This window comes from Lutra lutra, chromosome 18, assembly GCF_902655055.1.
Source record: "Lutra lutra chromosome 18, mLutLut1.2, whole genome shotgun sequence".
Taxonomy (NCBI): domain Eukaryota; kingdom Metazoa; phylum Chordata; class Mammalia; order Carnivora; family Mustelidae; genus Lutra; species Lutra lutra.
The window spans coordinates 23,777,288-23,802,655 of NC_062295.1; the positions used below are offsets into that span (position 1 = coordinate 23,777,288).

Below are 25,368 nucleotides of genomic sequence, written 5' to 3' on the forward strand. Positions count from 1 at the left end.
CCAAAACCATGAAATAGAGATAAGGACTCAGCTCTGGAGAACTCTTTCCCCAGAGCCATTCTCCTTATGTGGTCCCTGCTTCCTACCCTCTCTCCATACCATTCCATGAGGCTTTAAGCCCAGCCTCCTGTGACCTTAAGTCACCATTCCAAAGCCCTGGGATCCCACCCAGAGACCACAAATACAATATATGAATGAATAAATATCATAATCCTGGGAAATTTAACAAAGGCACCAACAACTCCAGACCCAGCTGGGAACCAAGAAGGCAAACCATCAAGAGGCCAACAGAGAGGCAGGGGGGCACTGGTGATCCTAGAGAGAGCTGGAACCCACAGTCGTAAAATTCCACGGAGGGGGCAACCCTCGACAGTTCGCAAGACCTTTCCATAGCCTTTCTCACCTCATTTGATACTGTTCAATTCTTACCTTAGGCAAGGCAGAAATTACGAGACCAAGTTATCAAATTGAGAAACTGAGTCCCAGAGAAGAGCGATGAGTTATTTAAGACCACATGCAGGACTGGGAGTCAGATGTCCAAAAGCCCTTCCATTGTCCCACTCAGAGAGACAGAGTAGGAGAGAGAGAGAAGGGGGAGGAGGCAGGGAGGCAGAGGCTGATATAGAAGACCCAAGAGTGGAGAAATCCTCCTTCATGATCTCCAGGAGACCCTAAGGGGCAGGGCTTAGCCTCCTGAAAAACCCTCCAACCCTCCTGTAGGTTAATCAGAGCAGCACACCATCTTCACTTCTTCATTCCCAACCCCAGGCAAGCTGGGTTCTGAAGGGAAGAGAAGGATGAAAGCCCTTCGAGTAGAATCAGACAGCATTTTACAGTTTCCAACCTCATAATCAATGAACTTTAGAGCAGGGAATACCCATAAAGATGATTTCTCCATCCCTCTATGCTACCCATTGCATATAGATGGGAGATGGAGGCCCGGAGACAATGAAGTCACTTTTCAGAAATCCACACCAACTCAAAGGAAATCTAGATTCTCCTTACCAGGACATACTAGAGAAGGGCCATTCTTTCTTTTGGTTGACACTGTAAGTTCCCTGGAAAGAGCCCTTGGAATCCAGGAGACCTGATTTTTACTCTGGCAATGCTGAGACTCACTGAGTGGCCTTGGGAACTCCTCTTACATAATGCAAGTTTCATAAGTGAAAGGTATTTTGTCTCTAGGGCCCTGATTTTTCTCTGACCCCTTGAACAGTCTCTGCGCTATAATAAGTGCATAATAAATATCCATTGAATGGTCATCTAGAGGGCTAGGGCAGTGTCACCGTGAGAGGCTGACGCCTGAAAGACAAGACTAGGGAACCACAAGCTTTATCTTCAGATACATGAAGGGCTCAAGTTCTGTCCACAGATATTTATTGAGGGCCCATATTTGCTGGCTACTGGGTATTCAGGTAAGAACAAGACTGCCATGCCCTGACCTGAACAGCTCACAGTCCACTATAATGTGGAATGTGTGCACATTTTTTTGTGGGCTTCAGAGGGTAGACCCCGATGCTAGGCAGGGAGTTAGATGTAAGGGGCAGACTGCTCAATAGAATACAGACACTTTTCTCAGCTTTAGTTGCCCTGAAATGTTCTCATGCTCAGAAGGTGGTGAGTGCAGCGGAACTGCAGTGTTCAAGCAGGGCGCCAACCGCCCACCTGTCAGAGGCTGAGCCAGGAGTATGCGGGAAAAGAGATTTCTGCCTTGGGTGAGGTCACTTTCCACCCCCAGATCCTCTGCCTACAAAACCCTGCAATTCTCTGACGCTGGATCTTATTATTTTCCAAATTTCAAGGTCTCATGATACTGACAGCAGCGAATTCTAAGTTCTCTGTCTGCCCACACCCCCGGACCCAAAAGAAATGAAGCCGATTTCAACAAGGGTCCTACCACCCACTGCCTCAAAAGGTCTTAAGGGATAGTCAGTAGTCCCCTCCCCGCTTCGTGGGGGTGGAGGGGCGTAGCTTGGGCGCGAGGGTGCCGGAGACTTCGTAGGGAGAAGGGTGTTCCAGAGACCAAGTTGACAGCGCCGAGACACGTGACATTCGAAGCGTCACGTTCTGTGGTCCGCGAAGGTGGGACCGGGCCGGTCATGTGACGTGGGGGGGTTGCCCATGGGGTGATGTGAGATGCAGGGTCTGTCAGATTACGCACCGATGACGCACTCCCACCCGGTTTGGCAACTGGATTTCCGTTGGAAGATGGGACAGTTCCGGCAAAGGGGGCGGGTTCTCACGTCCTGGCAGCTTTGCTTCCGTTCGGGGCGCTACAGCTTCCGACCTCAGCCTCTCCCTCGGGCGAGGAAGAGACGCGACCCCGTGCGCATGCCCCGATCATCCCAGAGGGGCGGGGCCGAGGCTACAGGAGCGGGAGGGGGGGAAAGAAAAGGGAATTCCAACCTGTGGGATCTTGGGGGGGTCCCCGAGGTCGGCTTCTTCCCATTGACTGTGGATGGTGCCCGGGACAGAGCCTCTGGTGGCTCGTGGGGGAGCTTGGGGGTCTGCAGGGTGAGGGCGGGGGGGAGTGTCAGTGTCAGAGTACGAGTGGGATACAGGAGTTCCAAAACTTAGTCTTGAGGCCCTCGGGGCTCCGGCACGGGGGAGAGGGAACTCGGGCCGCCATGCGCGACAGGACCCACGAACTGAGGCAGGTGAGAAGTGGGGGCTGCTGGGTTGGGAACGGGCGGACTGGACAGGGTCTGGCTGGAATACAGGAATCCTGGACTTCGGGGCAGGGAGGGGTGGCTGAGGGTTAGGAAGGAAAGACCCGGAAGTCCCTGAGTCCTGCGGGGAGAGAGCAACAGCAAGGAAATGATGCCAGTGACCCCGGCCCTGGTAGGGGGATGACAGTTCGGACGATGAGGACAAGGAGCGGGTCGCGCTGGTGGTACACCCGGGCACTGCACGGCTGGGGAGCCCGGACGATGAGTTCTTCCAAAAGGTAAGAGGCTGGGGTCCTGCCTGTCTTCTTCGTGAGGGGGCTGGATGACTCGATTTGCAGCGCGGTCCGGAGTACCCCCATATCTCCTTCAGCCCTCTCGGTCACCTTCTCCAGGTCCGGACAATTCGACAGACTATTGTCAAGCTGGAGAATAAAGTCCGAGAGTTGGAGAAGCAGCAGGTCACCATCCTGGCCACGCCTCTTCCCGAGGAAAGTGAGCGAAACCCCAAGTGCAAACGCATGCTCAGCCGGAGGGATTGTGGGGATTGTAGTTCCGCGAAGGTGGTGGCCAGGGAGGTTTGTTGAGGTAGGGGCTGCTGTTTGGGAGTCATGGGTTTCTCTTGCTCAGGTATGAAGCAGGACCTGCAGAATCTGCGCGAGGAGATCAAACAGCTGGGGAGGGAAATCCGATCGCAGCTGAAGGGTGAGCTCCCTAGGACCTCAGATGGATCCTTCCCTGTGGTCCTGCCCAGTTCCTGGTATGTCTGGGGAGTGTGTGGCCCAGAGAGGCCAGTTATGTTTCCAGATCACACAGCAGGCCTAGGCCTAGAAGCTCTTTCTCCTGGCTTCCAGTACATAGTATTTTCATAGCACATGCCAGCCCCTTAAGTTCCTTTATTTGTAAGGAAACCATTTACTTCTATTTTTGCTGCCTAATGTGCATTCTTTGGAGGGGCAGATGGGGGTTTCTCAAAGAGTCCTCTGTATTCCTGTGGGAATGCTCTGATGTATTGCAAAGAAAAATATACTTTCTCCCATCAGAGGCTCAGAATTAGTCATTTATGATAAATTATAATTCCCAAAAGAATCCCATGGAGATAAGCACCTCTCTGTTGTATGGATGGGGTATGGCTCTGGCCCTGTGTCCTGATCTCCACATGATTTTTTGAAATCACAGCTCAAATTCCCTTCCCCACCAATACCCTTGTGTCTTCCCACAGCCATAGAGCCCCAGAATGAGGAAGCTGATGAGAATTATAACTCAGTCAATACAAGGATGAGAAAAACACAGGTGGGTTGTTAGTCCCAGAACTAAGACATTTCACATCATTAGATGGATCATTAGCTGGTTTTCAGATGGGGAAACTGAGGTTGAAAGAGAGAAAGGACTCACCCAAGGTCAAGACTCCCGATTCCCAGTCCACTTAACACCCTATCACCTTCTCCATTCAGTGACAAGTTGCTGGGTCCCCAGATATGATCTGGGCTTGACTGTGGAAGGCATGCTTTCTAGAAACCAAGATGGGAGGTCAAGCTTGAATAGGAGACAAAGACCTCACTTAGATAGGGTTTGGTAGCTAATATCCCTGCCCAGGGAAGAAGGGGGAACAGTCATAAGTAACTGGGAGGTTTCCTGCCCACGTGACAGGGACATCCTCTGCCCCATGGGCAAAATTCAAGAAGTCAGCAAGAGGAACTTCCCTGGAAGAGGAAGGTCACTGAATCAAATCTTAGCAAGGAAATTTGAGGCAATCTAACTGCCCCGCTCTGGGTTCCCAGTGAGGAGTTACTTGGACTTCCTGGAGGTCAGAGTTGGAGTAGGAAGGCCCAGAGCTCAGCAAATCCCCTAGATTGAAGATAGAGCCGTTTGGGCATCCTGCAGGGGTGCAGCTGAAGGCAGGAGAGCAGATAGGTCTCTGAGGAAAGTACTCCAAGGATTGAACACATTGAAGGCGGCAGGGGAAAAGACAAGATGAGAGGACATTTCAGGGGGAGCCTGTGGTGGTCCCTGGTGTGAGAGGCTGAGGGCCCAGATGGACCCTGTAAAATCCAGCAAGTGGACTGCCCTCCAGGTATACTAGCCCACCTTTGGTCTAAGCAGTGAGGCTGGTGTTCAGCAAGCTTTCATAGGTGTTTATTAGCTGTTTTTTTAGCTGTTTGGGATACAGCAGTGAACACCGGAGCCCTATCCTCATGGAGCTTATGTTCTGGTGGGGAGAGACAAACACCTTAATAAATATGTACATTATTTTAGAATGTAATTAAGTATTCAGGGAAAGAAACGAGGAGAAGAGGGATGGAGAGTGCCAGGAGAAGGCAGGTTGCAGTGTTTGTAAGGTAGAGAAGACTTCATTCAGAAGGTGATCTCTGTGGGGCACGAGCATTCTAGACCCAGGGAGTAGTAAATGTAAAAGTCTGAGGTGGGGGTGGCTTTCGTGGAGGCAGGAGGAGTCCACCATTGTTGGAGAGAAGGAGTGAGGCAACAGCTGGAAGAGGTAGGTCAGAGGGTACATGGGGGAAGGGAGGGTTATGTAGGCCCAGAAAGGGCTTTGGCTTTTAACTTGGAGAGAATGGTGGCCGCGGTGGCAGGCACCTAGAACAGCCTGTGCTGTTTGCTCGCTGTCCTCGTGGGGGTGTTGAGGCCAAATCCTTCTGGGGTACCCAGCCTATATTCTCTTCCATTAGCATGGGGTCCTCTCCCAGCAATTCGTGGAGCTCATCAACAAGTGCAACCTGACGCAGTCCGAGTACCGGGAGAAGAACGTGGAGCGAATCCGGAGGCAGCTGAAGATCAGTGAGTTGTGGTGTCTGGCCCACAGAGTCAGGTAACCTGACGCAGCTCTGAGCCTGGCTTTTCCCCTTCACAGCAAATGCTGGAATGGTGTCTGATGAGGAGCTGGAGCAGATGCTGGACAGTGGGCAAAGCGAGGTGTTTGTGTCCAATGTGAGTGGCCACAGCTTAGCCTCCCTCTTTTGGGATTCTCATCTTCTCCGAGGCCTGGCCCCTTCTGGTTGAGGGAATACGGAGGCCCAGAGGGGAATGAGTTAGCATGCTTAGCGTCACGTGTCAGGGCCCCAGCCCCGGTTCCAAGTCCCAGGGCTGCCTGAGAGCTCAACGGGAACTTCTGACCTGCTGCCAGGTTCCCTGTGACCTGTCTGTCCATTGCTGTCCACTCCCCAGATACTGAAGGACACACAGGTGACTCGACAGGCCCTAAATGAGATCTCGGCTCGACACAGTGAGATCCAGCAGCTTGAACGCAGTATCCGTGAACTTCATGAGATCTTCACTTTTCTGGCTACCGAAGTGGAGATGCAGGTGGGCCCCCGAGACAGCTGGCTGGGCTTGACCTGAGACCATGTTCAGTCAGAACCCCTGCTGTGACTGTCAGCCCATCTCCACCCTCAAGCCTCTCTCTCTGAAGCTTTCGTCCCCCATCTCCCCCAGGCTGGCCCTCACTCCTGAGAGGGCCTGCCTCCGCAAATCTGGATGAGGCTGGGTGGAAGGTGGTGGTCTTTTGTGGCCCTTGGCTGTATGGCTGAGGGTAAGCTTCCGGCTCTGTCCTGGGGGAGCTCACTCGCTAGTGCGGCAGCCAATAGCCTCGTGCAGCTGGGAGTCACGGGGAAGGGACTTCATTCAGTAGGAGAACCAGGACCTGAAGGCTGGCGGTGCCATGAGGAGGCAGGGGTGGGGAGGGCTTCACAGCTGTTGAGAGGCAGGCCTAGAAGAATGGGCAAATTCAGACAGATGTACGAAGGGACAAAAGTCCACACTCTGTGAAAAGGTATGGGCCTCTTAAGGCACTTGGCCCAAAGTCACAAAGGAAGGTTGTAGCGGGTAAGGGAGCAGGGCAGAAGGGACCACAGGATAAAAGGGAGCCCAGAAGCCACCCTCAGGCATGTGAACTTTTGTGGTCCTGCCCCACACCTTGTTAGTGCTGTTTGCTGCCAGAAAATGTCCTTTAGGCGGCTAGGGCGAACAAGCAGAGGAGTTGCGGGGCCCTCTGCCCCCAGTCATCCCTACCTGCCTGAACCACGCCCTCCTCTGAGCAGGGGGAGATGATCAACCGGATTGAGAAGAACATCCTGAGCTCCGCAGACTATGTGGAACGTGGGCAGGAACACGTCAAGATTGCCCTGGAGAACCAGAAGAAGGCCCGGAAGGTGAGCCTCTCCTCCCATTCCTTCCCCTCTCCTCTCCTCTCCTCCTCTCTCCTCCCCGACCCTGGTAGCCTTCCCTCCCCTCCTGAGTGAGTGTCCCTGAACTCCTCTCCCACAGAAGAAGGTCTTGATCGCCATCTGTGTGTCTGTCACTGTCGTCATTTTGGCAGTTATCATTGGGATCGCCACATTGGTTTGAGAGCATCGCACATTCTTGGTGAGATCCTGTGGGCCTGCCCCCCGGCCTGCCTCATCCCAGGCCCCAGCCTTGCCTCCTTCCCTCAGACCCTCTTCTCCCTCCTTCCCTTGCAGGCGCTAAAAGCACCAGAGACCCACGTCTGCCCTCGCTCCTAGCAACTGAGAGAAGAGGGCAGGACAGAGCCTCCAGCTGGACCCCTTCCTCCCACTGGCCCTATGCAGAGGGCAGATGGTTCTCCTGGGGTCGGCAGCCACTCATTCTTGGGGGCTTCCCCAGTCAGGCCACAATGCCTGGGGGGAGGCCTGCGGCGTCCGGTTTGGCGGGGGCACATGGTTTTGTAAGAAATTAAAAAAAAAAAAAGTGCTTGGAGCCTGCCCTGTGCGTGTGTGTTCCTGGAAGGGGTGGCCCAGGGCCTTCAGGTATCTAGCCTCCCCTTTTCCTGGCCATCCTTGGAGCCAGGCCCAGCCCAGAGAGACTCAGATCAGATTATTGTAGGTGCTGTGACCCCAGAAACTGGCATTGCCCTTCTACTCTCCCACAGGAGCAGGTGGGACAGGGAGGGACAAATGCCCCTATCTGGCTTAGTACTGCCCTTGGGTAAAGACTACTGGGAGTACCTAAGCCCAGAGCAGTGAAGCTGGGCCAGGCCAGCCTGGGCCAGGTGAGATGTGTGTGGGCATTGGTGGGCATGGGAGACCAGGGAGAGGCACCATGAGTAATGGAGGCTGTTACTTCAGATACAGTAAACAGGGAAAGGCCTATCTCAGAATGAGTGACATTTGAATGGAATATTGAGGAGGAGCCAGTTACAAGGAAGAAGCAGGGGGAGAGTTACCAGGCAAAGGAGAGCAGCCCTGTACCCAGAAAAAGGCATAGCCTTTGACAAGAGTTTGGCCTGGAGAGCCAGGGACTCTGGATCAACACACCTGGTTACTAAGGGGTTATCTGGCTGAAGCAGTAGAGGAGGCTGAAGAGCCTGACCCCTGGTTTCTATGAGGTTTCTATGAGGCACCTAAGCTCCAGACCCCAACTTTCAATTTCTAAGAGTTCCAAGTCCAGAAGCCTGGTTTCCAGAGCTGGGTGTCCCTTCCCCAGACACCTGATTTCAGGGGAAAGCTAGCTCCCAGCTCTGAAGCCTGGTTGGAGTGGGGCGGCGCCTGACCCCAAACCACGGTCTGGGTGCCGGGTTCCAGCCACCCCGACCCATCCCACTTTCGATCCCACAGGTCCCTGCTGCTGCTGTCATCGCTGCTGCTCCAACCTGCCCTTGCCCAGCCCATCTGGCCTGCAGTACCGCTTTCTTCGGGTGCTGGGGTAACGCGAGCCCTAGAAGGGCAGTCTTGCCCTTGGTCTTGTCCTTGGTGCAGTCTCGGACCCTGCCCCTGGACCTGGCCTGGGGAGGAGCCAGAGGGCACGATTAGGCCCCCACGACCCTGGCCTGCTTTGCCTCCATCCACCTGGGTACCCCCCTGCAGCGCCTCCCAGTGGCCCTAGAGAGACTCTGGCTTGGCAGTTGCAAGGCGCGTGCGCCAGGTCCCAGCGTTTGCTTGGCCCTGGGCGTGGGGGGCGTGGCCTGGCCAAAACTGGAAAACAATTGGCCCGCGGAACTAAATGTTTTTCCTAAGGAGCGTTAAGGATTGGTCTGTAGTTCGTCCAGGGAACGCCTTGGGGAGTGATTAAACCACAACCAGCCGTCTGCGGATATGAGGACTCAGTGAGTCCTCAGTCACCCCCTAAAGTGATTGGATCATAGGGCGGGGCATGACCAAACCTCTGATTGGGGGTGGGGGAGGGCTACAGGCTTGAGAGAGGCTGACCAGGATAGGTGAGTCGGGGACTTCTCTCCAGAAGGTGTGGCTGGGTCCCTCTCCCCAGCCCCCGAACTTGGCAGCTGCTCGAGTCTGGGAGGCTACCCGCGCCTTGGTCCTGCCGGAGACAATGTGTCCTGAATACAGATGAAGCCCTAGATACCTCAGGAAAGAGCTCCTCGTTCTCGCCAGTGTGCAAACACAACCTGGATGTCCACTCGATGGGAAAACCGCGGGGCCAGACGGATCTTGTCCCAGTAGAAGACTGATTTAGATACGGGACTCCGGGCTTCCCTAATTCTCCATCTCTTCCCCTGTGGCCTGCATCTTCAGCGGAATACTGTCCTCTCGGTCGCCTTTGTCCACCCCCTCATCTTTCTCCTTCGGAGGAAAACTGCACAACCCGTTGGCAGCTACTGGGATCTGATAGAGACTATCAGATCTGTGACGAGACGGAGTCACATCTATGCACCTGGGGTGTCAGTGTGTGGTATGTGACTTGGGACTGGCTTTGCTGGACGGCGCCACCCCTGAAAGCCTGCCTATGAGTCTGCCCCAGGAAGTGGTCTAGAACCTCCTGACAAAACTAGATGGCCGAGTGAGGCCTTGGATGCCAGGCCCAGTAGTTTGAACTTTTCCTGTGGGCTAGGGGACACACGGAAGGTTTTTGAACAGGTGAGTGGCAAGTTTGGGGCAGACTTACCAGTCAGGTGGACCTGTGCACTGGACATTTCACAGCCTCTCCCGCATATACCCTTTCACTGGGGGGAACTGACCTGAATGAGGGGTTAAGGGCAGGTTTTACATGGAAATCTTCTCTTGGCTGCTGTCAGCCCAACTTTCAGAGAACAGGGTCTTGTTTGGATGTGGTTTTTCTTTTCTTTTTTTTTCTTTTAAGGATTTTATGTATTTATTTGAGAGAGAGAGATCACAAGTAGGCAGAGAGGCAGGCAGAGAGAGAGGAAGGGAAGAGATCATGACCTGAGCCGAAGGCAGCGGCTTAACCCACTGAGCCACCCAGGCACCCGGATGTGGTTTTTCCAAATCCATCTTGCATCATAACTTTTCAGCTGTAGCTCTCCCTGCTTATTGCCTCATTCACTCAGTATTTTATGGTTCAAATTACCAGGAAAAATAACATATAAATTGTCTAGCCGGGTCAAGACTTTACCCTTGATCATGATGTATGTGAAGTGTTTATATGGTACGAAACACTGCAGCAGAGTGTGCATAAAGGAGGAGTGGATGGGCTCAATGACTGATATTTCTTTTTTTTTTTTTTTAAAGAGTTTATTTATTTGACAGAGAGAGAGAGAGATCACAAGTAGGCAGAGAGGCAGGCAGAGAGAGGAGGAAGCAGGCTCAGTGCTGAGCAGAGAGCCCGATGTGGGGCTCGATCCCAGGACCCTGAGATCATGACCTGAGCCGAAGGCAGAGGCTTAACCCACTGAGCCACCCAGGCGCCAATGACTGATATTTCTTGTGCAACCCTGTGATAGACTGTATTATTGTTCCCAATATATACTGTCCTTCCTACTGGACCACTCACTATAGGGTTGTATCCATTCGTGCCCCACTTAGGGGTTGGCTCTATGTCTTGCTTTGGCCAATGGATTGTGAGTAGAAATGTAAAGTATCACTTTCAGATAGAAGCTTTAAGTATCAGTGAGTAGGCTGGCAGTTTGCCTTTTCTTTTCCCGTTTGCTGCAAACCACTGATATTTGAAGACTAGTTGTGGCCACATCAGAAGAAGTCTAAACCAACTGTCACAGAGCTAGTACCCAGAAGCGGGGCGCTACCACATTAAAAAATGAAACTGAATTATGTGCCATTGGCTTTGGAGCTGGACAGCAGCTGATGAGGAAACCATGAGCAGAAGTTGGAAAGATGGTGGTGTGTTAGGCTGTGGTGAAGCATTTGGTTAAACTGTAAGCTGGAAATAAGTAAGAATATAAATCATGTCCAAATGAGCTTGGGCCTTTAGGGAAAAAAGAATTTGAGAAAGAATATCAGCAGCATGACTTGATTGCTTTGGGGGTGCATTTGACAAATTACTGTGAGAAAGAGATAACTCTGAAAATAATTGGCCAGTTTTTAAGCAATGAAAGATACAGTTGACAAAGCCCTTAAGCTGAAAAGTTTGAGTGAAATTCATCTTTGTGGCAAGGGTCTTTTTTTTTTTTTTAAGATTTTATTTATTTATTTGACAGACAGAGATCACAAGTAGGCAGAGAGGCAGGCAGAGAGAGAGAAAGGAGGAAGCAGGCTCCCCGCTGAGCAGAGAGCCCGATATGGGGCTCGATCCCAGGACCCTGGGATCATGACCTGAGCCGAAGGCAGAGGCTTTAACCCACTGAGCCACCCAGGCGCCCCTGTGGCAAGGGTCTTAATCAAGTGTATGGCTTTCATGCCTTTTGTAAAAACCTCTGAATTGATCAAAGTGGTTCCAAATAAAGCCTTTCAGTTAGTGGAGGTGATTCAGAAAAGAGAGATTAAGAGTACAACTCTCCCAGAGGAGTTAGTAGGCTTCATTTGCTTACAATTAACTCTAAAGAGAGAGGCATGTCGGAAAAGAATTGTGGCAGTTAGCCCATAGAACTGACTGGAATCAAATAGATAAGACGCTTTTTTCCCTCCTCACAAAAGCCACTAGCTTGGATTTTCAAAAGACCATGAGTGTTCAAGATCTTGAGAGCTCCCAAATTTCTATGGACATGAAGGAGACAGAAAGCTACTTTGCCTCTGAAGGGCATAACCTCCAATGTTTTCTCAAATGTGGCCAAGGAGAATACATGGGAAAGGATGAGCTACTCTATGGGAACCAGGGAACTAGCTCAGGAAGCAATCCCACCCCCAGGTAAAGGTGGTGGGCCTTCGAACATCTGCCCAGCAGGATGCTGCAGTTACCATGGATCAGTAAGTTGCTGTGTGTCTCCCATTCTTCCTTCTAAATGGGAGTGTTTACTGCTATTATCCCATCCCTGTTCCACTTCAGATGTTGGATGTGCATGAGGAAGTGGGGGCATCATCAGTTATTGATGATGTTGATGATGGTGGTGGTGGTGGTGGTGGTGATTTTGGTTCATAGCTCTCTGGATCAAGAGAAGCTACCTCTGGACCTGATACGAGACTGTTAGTGGTCCTGGACTTGAGCATGTTGCCGTGATTAGATGGGTCATTTGGGTAGTCTCCCTGGGGAAGGATATGTATATATCTTGCATGTAGAAAAAACACAAAGGCCATATTTGTGACAAAGAAGGCAGACTAGGAAGATTTCACAATTGTTCAAAACCCATCGTTCATTAACCCTTGCTGTGGGGCCCCACCATATGAGAATATATTTCCCTACCCCACAGATATCAGCTTTGGGGATGTGGCTTGCTTCAGGCCAAGGAACTCGAGTAGGAGTAACATGTACCACTTCCAAGAGGAAGCTTTAAGAGCCATCACGGGGCCTGATGCCTTTCTTCTCTTCTTTGTCTTGAGATTGAAGGATTCCAGATTGAGGCTGTTCCTTCAGACTAGATTACGATTCTGGAATGAAGATGAAGTAGAACAGAGCCACAGCTGTCCCATGGAGGACATTGGTTCACAACATACTCAGAAGCTTCCCAAGTGAAACCTGAAACCAGCCCCTGTACACAGAGCACAGGGAGAGACTGAACAAAGAGGCAGGCCACCGCAGATCAGTACCCGGTGGGGTTAAGAAGCAAGGGGACTTACATGCCACCAGACACGTAGATCTCTGCACCTCCCACCAAATCTTAAAAATCTATATAGAGGCCTTGGGGTGCCTGGCTGGCTCAGTAAGTAGAACGTGTGACTTTTGATCTCAGGGTCATGAGTTCAAGCTCCATGTTGGGCATGGAGCCTACTTAAAAAAAAAGTTTTTATAGAGGCCTTCTCTGGGTTCAGTCATGTCTACCATCCAGATGGTCTCAACAACACAGTGCTCTCTCAAGCCTGCATCCTTGGGGCAGCCTCTGGGGGCAGAGAAGTCAAGCCAAATGGACATTCCAAGGACAAGGGAGGGGTATGAGGAGCCTTTGATTACAGGGGAGGGGGGCTGCCGCTCACAGGTCAAAGAATATCAGTGAGAAAAACACATTTGTTGTGAACCACTGAAATTTTGGGATGGTTGTTACTGCAGCATAATTTGATCCTAGTTGATGGATAAAAGCTCTCTCCATGTTGCAGAGACTCTATTCAGTTCTCCTTTCCTTTTTTAATTTTTAATTTTTATTTTTAATATATATATATATTTTAAAGATTTTATTTATTTATTTGACAGACAGATCACAAGTAGGCAGAGAGGCAGGCAGAGGGAGAGAGGGGAAAGCAGGCTCCCCGCTGAGCAGAGAGCCCAACTTGGGGCTCGATCCCAGGACCCCGAGACCATAACCCAAGCTGAAGGCAGAGGCTCAACCCACTGAGCCACCCAGGTGCCCTTTAATATATTTTTTAAAGATTTTATTTATTTATTTATTTGACAGAGAGAGATCACAAGTAGGCAGAGAGGCAGGCAGAGAGAGAGGGAGAAGCAGGCTCCCCGCTGAGCAGAGACCCCGATGTGGGGCTTGATCCCAGGACCCTGGGACCATAACCTGAGCCGAAGGCAGAGGCTTAATCCTCTGAGCCACCCAGGCAGCCCCATCCTATCCTTTAAAAAAAAAAAAAAAAATTATTTATTTATTTGTTTGAGAGAGAGAGAGAGCGCGAGTGAGCGCACAGAAGGAGATTGTGAGGAAGAAGCAGACTCCCCACTGAACAGAGAGTCTTACGCAGGGCTTGATCCCAGAACCCTGACATCATGTCCTGAGCCAAAGGCAGATGCCTAACCAACTGAGCCACCCAGGTGCCCCGTAGTTCTCCTTCCCTATCATCGAGACAGTCAGCATACCAAAATGAGCTGAGGTAGTTCTCTGAGGTCTGAGGCTTTTCCCTTGTTTAGAGATATTTACCCTCAGATCCAGTGAGCCTTGCTGGTTCTTGCTGGTTCTTGGCAACCTGTGGTAGCTGCTTATGTGAACTAGAAAAACGTCTGGGGGGATGGGGCCCAGACTTTCTACCATCAGCTTGGTGCCTGGTAAATGCCAATCAAACATATATCCTAAGACATATCTTAGGATACACCATATATATCCTGAGACCACAATGGTGCTATTACAAAGGACTTGTCCAAAAGGAAAAAAAAAGTAAAACCCAAACTTGCCTTAATTACAAAGATATCTGCCCTTCCAGGAAGCCCCAACATAATGGAGTAAGTGGCAATTTGTTCTTTTGCTTATGGGTACATCTGCATGAAACAGAGAACCAAACTAACCATGGCTTATGCAAGGTAGGAGTTTATTTCTCTCTTGTATAAAAGTCCAGATTAGTATGGTAGGTCTTTGCATGAAGTCATCAGGACCAATGCATAATAATTTAAAAAAATAATAAATTATTTGTTTAAGATTTTACTTATTTATTTGACAGAGAGAGAACAAGCAGGGGAATGGCCATCAGAGGGAGAGGGAGAAGCAGGCTTCCTGCTCAGGGAGCCCGATATGGAGCTTGATCCCAGGACCCTGGGATTGTGACCCCAGCCAAAGGCAGATGCTTCAGTGACTGAGCCACCCAGGTGCCCCAGTAATAAATTCTTTTATTTGTCTTATTGCTGTTCCATCCCTGGGATATTGCCCTCACCCACGTAGTCTAAGATGGTCCACCACCACTTCCACAGTTGAGCCCTTGTGAAGCAGAAAAGTGAAGGGGATGGCTTGCCCTTTACCCTAAATTGCAGAAGTTTTACCCAGAATTTCTGCTCTAATCCTATTGGCTAGAATGTAGTCACATGGCCAAGAAATAGATTCTTCCCCTGGGCAAGCTTTTTGTCCTGCGAAAAGTTCTAGGGAGAACTGGGAAATTATTCCCAGGAAACAAGCTAACTTGGGAAGGATGGCTATTGGGGGACAATCCACAGTTACAGCCCCATACTACCAGTGTTCACCCATCCCAATTGTATTAGCTTCCTGTTACTCCTGTTACAAAGTCCCACACATGTAGTGGTAAAACAACATGCATTTATTCTTTTACAGCTCCAGAGATCAGATATCCAAAATTAGTTTCAGTGGGCTAACCCATCAAGGAGTCGGTAGGGCTGGCTCCTTCTGGAGGAACCGTTTGCTTGCCTTTTCCAGCTTCTGTTGGATGCCAGCATTCCCTGACCAGTGGCCTCATCCTCCAAAGCTTCCATTGTCGTATCACCTTCTGCTGTGATTCTGACTTTCCTGTCTCCCCCTTATAAGGATGCTTATGATTACTTTGAGCCCACCCAGATACTCCAGGATAATCTTCCGTCTTACAATTCCTAATTTCATCTGCAAAGTCCCTTTTGTCATATAAGGCAACATTCTCAGGTTCCAGGGATGAGCGTGTGGACATGGTTGGGGGCAATTGTTTAGCCTCATTTCACATGTAAGTGGAATTAAAAAAAAAAAAAAAAAAAAAATATATATATATATATATATATATATATAAAGATTTTATTTATTTATTTGACAGACAGAAATCACATGTAGGCAGAGAGGCAGGCAGAGAGAGAGAGGGGAAGCAGGCTCCCTGCTGAGCAGAGAGCCCGATGCAGGGCTCGATCCCAGGACCCTGAGATCATGACCTGAGCCGAAGGCAGAGGCTTTAACCCACTGAGCCACCCAGGCGCCCCTTAAGTGGAATTTTTAAAAATGTATTTATTCATAAAATATTTATTGAGCAAGAGTTACACACTTGGTATTTTGGAAAGTGCTGGAGAAATAGAAGTAAAAATACAGACAAGTTCTCGGCCTTTCATGGAGTTATTTTAGTGGAAAGGACAAGTAAAGAAATAACTAAGACATTCCAAAACCATGACATGTATTATTAAAAATTAAGCAGCATTCTATGACAAAAAATGACAAAGGATTGGAGATGGCCATGTTAATAGGTAGTTAGGAATGGCTTCTTAGAGAAGGTGACTAATCCAAAGGACAGACCCGGGAGCTCAGGCCAGAACTGAGCCATGGAGGATTATTTCTAGTCTGGAAACCTAAGGGAATTTGCTCAGCCGGATTTTGGAATTGCTTTGGATTAGTGACTCCTTTCTACCTTCCATTTCTCCCCATTTTGAACCAGAACGTCTATCAACTATTACCCTATGCATTTCCCACCATTGCAAGTTGGGAGTGCCTGACTTGTTTCTTTAGTTCTATAGTCCACAGATGGCAGGAGTTGTGTTCTAGGAAGGATTATAACCAGAGCCTCATCTGCATCTACTTTTGGATAATGAGATTTAGGACTCTGGACTTGATAAGATTTGTATGAGATTTTTTGGACTCTGACTTGATGCTGTAATGGGATGAGACTTTTAGGGACCTTGGGAGGAAGTGAATGTATTTTGCATGTGGAACAGACATAAATATTTGAGGGCTAGAGGGTGAACTATAGTAATGAGAAAAATGGTCCCCAAAGATTCCAACCCCTAATCTCTATGAATATGTTACCTTACATGACAAAAGAGACTTTGCACAGGTAATTAAGTTTACTAATTGGTTGACCTTAAGATAGGGAGAGTATCCTGTTATTCAGGTGAACCCAATGTAATTACATGAACTCTGAAAAGCAGAGAAGCTTCTCCAGCTAGCAACAGAAGAGGAAGACAGAAGTCAGAGAAATTTGAAACAGGAGGATTTGATGTGCCATGGCCAGTTTTGAAGGGCCCCCAGCCAAGGAACGTAGAGGGCCTTTAGAAGCTGAGATCAACCTCTGACAAACACCCAGCAAAGAAAACAGGGACCTGAGTTCTACAGCCAAATGGAACCGAATTCTGTTAATCACCTGGATAAGTCTGAAAGTGGACTCTAGGTGAAAGCCTCCAGATAAGAACCCAGACTGGCCAAGACCTTGACTTCCGTTTTGTGAGACCCTAAGTAAAGGACCCCGCTGAGTCAGACTGGACTTTGGACCTATAGAACTGTGAAATAAGAAATGGGTGGGGCGCCCCGATGGCTTGGTCGGTTGAGCAGTTGACTCTTTTTTTTTTTTGGCAGAGATCTCAAGTGGGCAGAGAGGCAGGCAGAGAGAGAGGGGGAAGAAGGCTCCCCGATGAGTAGAGAGCCCGATGCAGGGATTGATGCGGGGATCAATCCCAGGACGCTGGGATCATGACCTGAGCCGAAGGCAGAGGCTTTAACCCACTGAGCCACCCAGGCGCCAAGTATTCGACTCTTGATTTCAGCTTAGGTCATGATCTCTGGGTCCTGGGATCATGCTCAGTGGGAGACTATTTCTCTCTCTGCGCCCCACCCCCGGCTGGTGCTCTCTCCCTCTCAAATAAATAAATAAAATCTTTATTTTTTTTTAAAGATTTTATTTATTTATTTGTCATAGAGAGAGAAGCAAGAGTGAGCACAGGCAGACAGAGTGGCAGGCAGAGGCAGAGGGAGAAGCAGGCTCCCTGCCAAGCAAGGAGCCCGATGTGGGACTCGATCCCAGGACGCCAGGATCATGACCTGAGCCGAAGGCAGCTGCTTAACCAACTGAGCCACCCAGGCGTCCCAATAAATAAATCTTTAAAAAAAATGGTTTTTTTTTTTGTTTTGTTTTTAAGATTTTATTTATTTATTTGACAGAGAGAGATCACAAGCAGGCAGAGAGGCAGGCAGAGAGACAGGAGGAAGCAGGTTCCCTGCTGAGCAGAGAGCCCTATGCGGGACTCGATCCCAGGACTCCGAGATCATGACCTGAGCCAAAGGCAGCGGCTTAACCCACTGAGCCACCCAGGCGCCCCTGGGTGTTGTTTTTAAGAGGCTGAGTTTGTGGTTTTTTAGTATGCAGGGATAGAAACCTAATACTGGAGCCAAGACTTGAATGAAGAGAAAGAGCATCATGGATGGGCAAATCCTGGGCAGTGTTTTCCATCCCCAGGGAAGAGCAAGTGTAATGGCCCCAAGCCTGGGAAGAAACAAACAAATTTGTTTGTTTGCTGGGACCTGCTCTGTAGGAGTAGGTAGATGAGATCAGAGCAGGGATAGGGACTGAAAGGAAGGCAGGCCCCAGGTGGAGGGATTTCTATTGAGAGGGGACTATGTGTAGGGAATTGAGAACTGGCTTCCAAATCTTGGTCGAATCCAGAATGACTGCCCCACCTATTAAGCTTGCTGACTTCCCCTTATCTCCTTCGCAGCCCTGGCCCTGGAGCATTCTCCTGGGAGAAGCCCATAATTCATCCAGCCATTTGGCTGGGAAGCAGGTGATGACTGTCATCCATAGTACGGACGGGCCAGTGATACCAGCTGCTGCTCGTGTCAGCAGCAGGGTGTGTGATTTGGCATTCCTGAGATGTGCTCCCCCTGGGACAGTCGTGGTAGAGAGCCAGGGGGCAAAGGAAGTGAGGGCAGAAGAAAAGTGAAGGCCAGAAGTTAGACTGGACATTATCCAGATAATAAAACTGGACACAGACATCACAAAAAAAGAAAATTACAAACCAAATCTATTAATATATAAAAATTATTATACAGCATAATTTTTTTTCTGGAATGCAAGGTTGGTTTAACATCCAAAAAATCAATTGATGTAATTTTTTAAAGTTTATTTAAGTAATCTCTAAACCCAAGATGGAGCTTGAACTCATGATCCTGAGATCAAGAGTTGAAAGCTCTTTCAACTGGAGCCAGCCAGGCACCCTTCAATTAATGTAATTCTGAATATATTTAAAATATTTTATTTACTTATTTGAGAGAGAGAGAGAACATGAGCGGGTGGGGTGTAGGGACAGAGGGAGGAGGAGAAGCAGACTCTGAGCAGGGAACCAGACCCAGGGGTTGATCCCAGGACCTTGAGATCATGGCCTGAGCTGAAGAGAGATGCTTAACTGACTAAGCCACCCAGGTGCCCCTAATTCTGAATATTAATAAAGAAGAAGAACCATATAATCATCTCAATAGAAAATACATTTGAGGTGCCTGGGTGGCTCAGTGGGTTAAGCCTCTGCCTTCGGCTCGAGTCATGATCTCAGGGTCCTGGGATCGAGCCCCGCATCGGGCTCTCTGCTCAGCGGGGAGCCTGCATCCTCCTCTCTCTGCCTGCCTCTCTGCCTACTTGTGATCTCTCTGTCAAATAAATAAATAAAATCTTAAAAAAAAAAGAAAATACATTTGAGGGACTCCAACACCCTTTAATTACAACAATTAAAAAAACTTAAGAAACTATGAATAAAATGAAACTTCCTTAACTTGCTAAGTATCAAAAGGAATCTATAAAAAAATTCACAGTTAATATACTTAAATGGTGAAAGACTGGATGTTTTCCCCCTGAGATCAGTTCCCTTTAACAATGTACTGAAAGTTCTAGCTCGGGCAGTTAGGCAAGAAAAATAAGTAAAAGGTATTCAGATTACAAAAGAAGAAGTAAATTATCCAGATGACATGATCTTGTATATAGAAAACCCTTAGGGATACACACACAAAAACTATTAGAGCTAATAAACTAGTTTAGCAAGGTTGCAGAATATAAGAATAATGCACAAAAATCTATTGTATTTCTCATTGCTAGCAATGAAATAATCCAAAAATGAAATAAGAACAATGCCATTTATAATAGAAACAAAGAGAATAAAACAGTTAGATACAAATTTAACAGAAGAAGAGTAAGATTTATATGCTGAAAGTGATAAAAACACTGGAAAGAAATTTAAAATTTAAATATATATATATATTTTTTAAAGATTTTATTTATTTATTTGACAGATAGAGATCACAAGTAGGCAGAGAGGCAGGCAGAGAGAGAGAGGAGGAGGCAGGTTCCCTGCTGAGCAGAGAGCCCAATGTGGGGCTCAATCCCTGGACACTGGGACCATACCTGAGCCGAAGGCAGAGGCTTTAACCCACTGAGCCACCCAGGCGCCCCTAAAATTTAAATATATTTTTAAAAATATTTTATTTATATTTATTTATCAAAGAGAGAGCACAAGGCAGAGGGAGAAACAGGCTCTGCACTGAGCAAGGAGCCTGATGCTGGACTGGATTCCAGGACTCTGGGATTCCAGGACTCTGTCTGGCCAAAGGCCGACACAACTAACTGAGCCACCCAGGTGTCGTGAAATAGATTCTTTAAATCCCAAGTTCATGGGTCAGAAGATTTCACGTTAAGATAGTAGTATTTCTCAAACTGATCTACAGATTCAATGCAATGCCCATCAGAACCCCAGCTGCTTCTTACTTTTCACAAAAATTGTAAAGCAGATCCTAAAATTCATATGGAAATGTAGGGAATCCAGAAAAAATTGAAATAGAAGAATAAGTTAGAGGAATTACAAGTCTTCATAAAACTTACTACAAAGCTACAATAAGCAAAATAGTATGGTACTAGCAAAAAGAAAATAAAGAGATAGATAGATGATAGATAGATAGATAGATAGCTACATCTACATGGAATACATTGAGATTCCAGAAATAAACTATGTGTACAGTTAGTTTACTTTCAACAAGGGTATCAAGAGAATTCAGTGGAGAAAGAACATTCTTTTTTTTTTTTTTAAACATTTTATTTATTTATTTGAGAGAGAGAGAGAGACAGTGAGAGAGAGCATGAGCGAGGAGAAGGTCAGAGGGAGAAGCAGACTCCCAGTGGAGCTGGGAGCCTGATGCGGGACTCGATCCCGGGACTCCAGGATCATGACCTGAGCCAAAGGCAGTCGCTTAACCAACTGAGCCACCCAGGCGCCCAGAACATTCTTTTTAACTAATAGTGTTTGGATAATTGGATATGCATGTGCAAAAGAATGAAATCACATATAAAGATTAGCCCAAAATGGATCAAGTATCCAAATGTAAGAGTTTTTAGCTATAAAACGTTTATAGGGGCACCTGGGTGTCTCAGTGTGTTAAGCCTCTGCTTTTGGCTTGGGTCATGATCTCAGGGTCCTGGGATCAAGGCCCACATCAGGCTCTCTGCTCAGCAGGGAGACTGCTTCCTGCTCTCTCTGCCTGCTTCTCTGCCTACTTGTGATCTCTCTCTCTCTGTCAAATAAATAAATAAAATCTTAAAGAAAGATAAAAATAAAGCCTCTGCCTTTTTTACCAAAAAATGTTATAAATTTTTTTAAAGATTTTATTTATTTATTTGACAGATCACAAGTAGGCAGAGAGGCAGGCAGAGAGAGAGGAGGAAGCAGGCTCCCGGCCGAGCAGAGAGCCTGATGCCGGGCTAGAGCCCAGGACCCCAGGATCATGACCTGAGCTGAAGGCAGAGGCTTTAACCCACTGAGCCACCCAGGCGCCCCTGTTATAAATTTTTAAAAAAGATTTTATTTATTCATTTGACAGAGAGAGACACAGCGAGGTAGGGAACACAAGCAAGGGAAGTCAAGCAGGGAACCTGATGTGGCGCTCGATCCCAGGACCCCAGGATCATGACCTGAGCCGAAGGCAGACATCCAATGACTGAACCACCCAGGTGCCCCGATGTCACAAATTTTTTAAGAGGATTTATGTTTAGAGAGAAAGAGTGCACATGGGGTGGGGGAGGAGCAGAGGGAGAGAATCCTCAAGCAGACTCCCTGCTGAGCGTGAAGCCAGTTGCAGAGCTCCACTCTAGGACCTTGCGATCATGACCTGAGCCAAAATCAAGAGTCAGATGCTTAACCGACTCAGCCATCCAGGTGCTCACAACTTTTATAAACTTTAAGCCTTATAAGTGTAAAACTAGGTTGTAAACTTTGTATGTAAGGTTTCTAACACTTGTAGATAAAAACACAGGCATAATTCTTCATGACCTTGGATTAGGAAATGGTTTCTTATGTATGGCTCATGAAGCACAAGCAACTAAAAAAAAAAAAAAAAGATAAATGAGATATCCTCAAAATTAAATTTTTTTTCTTTTGTGCTCCAAAGGGCACCCAGAAAGTAAAAGGACAATCCACACAGTAGGAGAGAATTTTTGGAAATCATAAGAAACTTCTATCTGGAATACAGAAACAACATTTGCCCCTCGACAGCAAAAAGCCAAACAGCCTAATTTAAAAATGCACAAAGAACTTCAATAGACATTTTTCCAAAGATGAGGTACAAATGGCCAATAAGCAAACAAAAAGATGTTCAACATCAGTTTCTTTTTTTTTTAATTAAGATTTTATTTATTTATTTGACAGAGAGAGATCTCAAGTAGGCAGAGAAGCGGGCAGAGAGAGAGGGGGAAGCAGGCTCCCCGCTGAGCAGAGAGCCTGATACAGGGCTTGGTCCCAGGACCCTGAGATCATGACCTGAGCTGAAGGCAGAGGCATAACCCACTGAGCCACCCAGGTGCCCCAAGATGTTCAACATCAGTTTCCACCCAGGGAATCCAAATCACAACCACAAATTCACACCCACCAGGATGGCTATAATCAAAAGATAATAGCAGCTGTTGGTAAAGGTATGAAAAAATTGGAACAGTCATACCCTGTTGGTGGGAATGTAAAATGGTCCAGCCACTTTAGAAAACATTCTGACAGTTCTTCAAACAAGAGAATTGAAAAACATGTCCAGGGATTCCTGGGTGGCTCAGTCAGATAAGCATCTGCCTTTAGCTCCAGTCAGGATCCCAGGATACTAGGATCGAGTCCCGCATCCTGCTCCCTGCTCAGAGGGGAGCCTGTCTCTCCCTCTCCCTCTGCCTGCTTCTCCTGCTGCTTGTGGCGCTCTCTCTGATAGATAAATAAAAAAATAAGAAAAACATGTCCACATAAAAACTTTTACATGGGACGCCTGGGTGGCTCAGTTGGTTAAGCCACTGCCTTTGGCTCAGGTCATGGTCCCGGAGTCCCGGGATCGAGTCCCGCATAGGGCTCCCAGCTCCGCAGGGAGTCGGCTTCTTCCTCTGACCTTCTCCCCTCTCATGCTCTCTCACTCTCTCTCTCTCTCTCAAGTAAATAAATAAATAAAATCTTTAAACAAAAAAATTTTACATGAATGTTCATAGCAGCATTATTCACAGTAGACAAACAATGGAAAACCCAAATGTTCATCAAGTGCTGAAAGGATTAGAAAATGTATTTCTGGGTGCTTGGGTGACTCAGTCGTTAAGCGTCTGCCTCCGGCTCAGGTCATGATCCCAGTGTCCTGGGATCAAGCCCCACACCAGGCTTCCTGTTCCTTGGGAAGCCGGCTTTCCCTCTCCCATGCCCCCTGCTTGTGTTCCTGCTCTCACTGTCTCTGTCAAATAAATAAAATCTTTAAAAAAAGAAAAAAGAAAAGAGAATGTATCTCCAAGGGGCACCTGGGTGCCTCAGTAGGTTGTCACTCTTGATTTCGGCTCAGGTTATATCTCAGGGTTGTGAGATCAAGCCCAGTTTTGGGCTCATGCACTGGGCTTGGAGCCTGCTTGAGATTCTCTCTCCCCCTCTTTTTGCCCCTCCCCCCTCCCTCCCTCCCTCTCAAAAAAGTAAATGAAATTGATCTCCATACATTGGAATATTATTTGACAATGAAGAGGAATGGAGTACTGACAGCATAGCTGAACCTTGAAAACGCTGTTGGAAGTGAAAGAGGCCAGTTACAAAGAGCACATATGGTGTGATTCTGTTTGCATGAATTGTCCACAAGAGGCAAGGCAACTCCAGAAAGATAGAAAGTAGATTAGTGATTGACCAGGGCTAAGGGAAAGGAGTTGGGGTTGGGGCCAATAGGGAGTGATAGCTAATGGGTATGGAGTTGCTTTCAAGAGGATGAAAATTAGATTTCAGTAACCCTGTGGATATACTAAAATCCCAATTCAGTGATACTCTAAACAGGTTAATTGTACAGCATGTAATTTATATCTTAATGAAGCTGTTAAAATACTTAAAAAAGGGACGCCTGGGTGGCTCAGTTGGTTAAGCGGCTGCCTTCGGCTCAGGTCATGATCCCAGCGTCCTGGGATCGAGTCCCGCATCGGGCTCCTTGCTTGGCGGGGAGCCTGCTTCTCCCTCTGCCTCTGCCTGCCATTCTGTCTGTCTGTGCTTGCTCTCTCTCCCTCTCTCTGACAAATAAATAAAAAATCTTAAAAAAAAAAATAAATAAAATACTTAAAAAAAAAAGTCAGACCATCTGAGTCCTTAGGGAGCAGGCACTGGGGTATGGGATGCCTGGGGTATCAGAAAAGGGGGACCAAGAGATGGGTGCACTGTCGGGTCTCAGAAAGGGAGCAGAGGCTGTGGATTCCTTCCAAACATCCAGGGGACCCACTTCATCCTTCACTATAGATAGATACCCATGGTTATCTGTCGATTAGGGAATATGGTATCTTTGTACCAATTTTAAAAAGATGCCTAGTCATTCCCAACATAAATGATCTTGGGCAAGGTTACAAAGCAAGTTGGTAGTAACCCAAATCCCCCTGTTTCCAATACCCCAGTCCAAGTCTGTTTCTTTCCTGAACCCTGTCAGTATTTGGTTCCAGCCTGGACAGGCAGAAAGCCTGGGGTCAGTGCTTGTCCTGCTTTGGGCAGTGAGTGTCCTTGGCCAAACTGGTGTCTCCTCCTGCAGCCACGACACCCTGGTCCCTGCTGGTGCCATGTGGCCCCCTTGTCCTTGATGGTCAGCAGGAATAAGAACCTTTCTAAAACTAATTTCTGAGGATTGGTCATGACGACTGTAAGTGAGGTCCATGACATCAGGGGACACTTGATACTTCTGTTCCTGAAGCTACCTGGTGCTGCCAAAGTCCCCTTTGACTGGCATGTGGGCCTAGAGAGGGACTGCACACTGGTCACTTCCTGAGGCTGCCAGCTTGGTCTAGAGTTGGTAAGAATAAGTCTAGAGATGATAAGAGCATGGAAAGGAAGATCTGGTTCCCTGAACTTTGGCTTCATTTTGGCTTATAAATTGGGAGGTCCCTAGTGGCTGGACTTTATAATAATCCAAAATCAGTTCTGGAGTGTCCTTCTAAGAATATTCTTTTTTTTTTTAAAGATTTTATTTATTTATTTGACAGAGATCACAAGTAGGCAGAAAGGCAGGCAGAGAGAGAGAGGAGGAAGCAGGCTTCCTGCTAGCAAAGAGCCTGATGTGGGGCTCGATCCCAGGACCCTGGAATCATGACCCAAGCCGAAGGCAGAGGCTTAACCCACTGAGCCACCCAGGCGCCCCTCCTTCTAAGAATATTCTATAGGAATTTGAGTACGAATGTGTGATTAGACCCAGATGGGAGTATAATCATACTGCTTTGCATCTTATTTTTTTCACTTGACATATTTTGGGGAGACCTTTCAACAACAAGAGTTAATAAGTGTCATTTAAAAAAATAGCTGCATAATATATTTTACAGTGGCTAGCCTTATTTAATTAGTCCTTTGCTAATGGACTTTTTAAAAAGATTTTATTTATTTATTTGAGAGAGACAGTGAGAGAGAGTATGAGAGAGGAGAAGGTCAGAGGGAGAAGCAGACTCCCTGTGGAGTTGGGAGCCTGATGCAGGACTCAATCCCAGGACTCTGGGATCATGACCTGAGCTGAAGGCAGTCGCTTAACCAACTGAGCCACCCAGGCACCCTCCTGTTTGCT

At 47.9% G+C, this 25,368-nt stretch overlaps 1 protein-coding gene across 1 annotated transcript; it reads left to right on the forward strand.

The window, feature by feature from the left end:
- Positions 1-2,321: 2,321 nt before the first annotated feature.
- Positions 2,322-7,392, forward strand: STX4 (syntaxin 4). The gene is made up of 11 exons (XM_047712717.1): positions 2,322-2,657; positions 2,846-2,947; positions 3,062-3,161; positions 3,297-3,371; positions 3,889-3,959; positions 5,354-5,462; positions 5,536-5,612; positions 5,850-5,987; positions 6,722-6,832; positions 6,948-7,046; positions 7,142-7,392. The coding sequence occupies exons 1-10, from the start codon at positions 2,628-2,630 to the stop codon at positions 7,026-7,028; spliced, it is 894 nt and encodes a 297-aa protein (XP_047568673.1). The 5' UTR covers positions 2,322-2,627; the 3' UTR covers positions 7,029-7,046; positions 7,142-7,392.
- Positions 7,393-25,368: the final 17,976 nt, after the last annotated feature.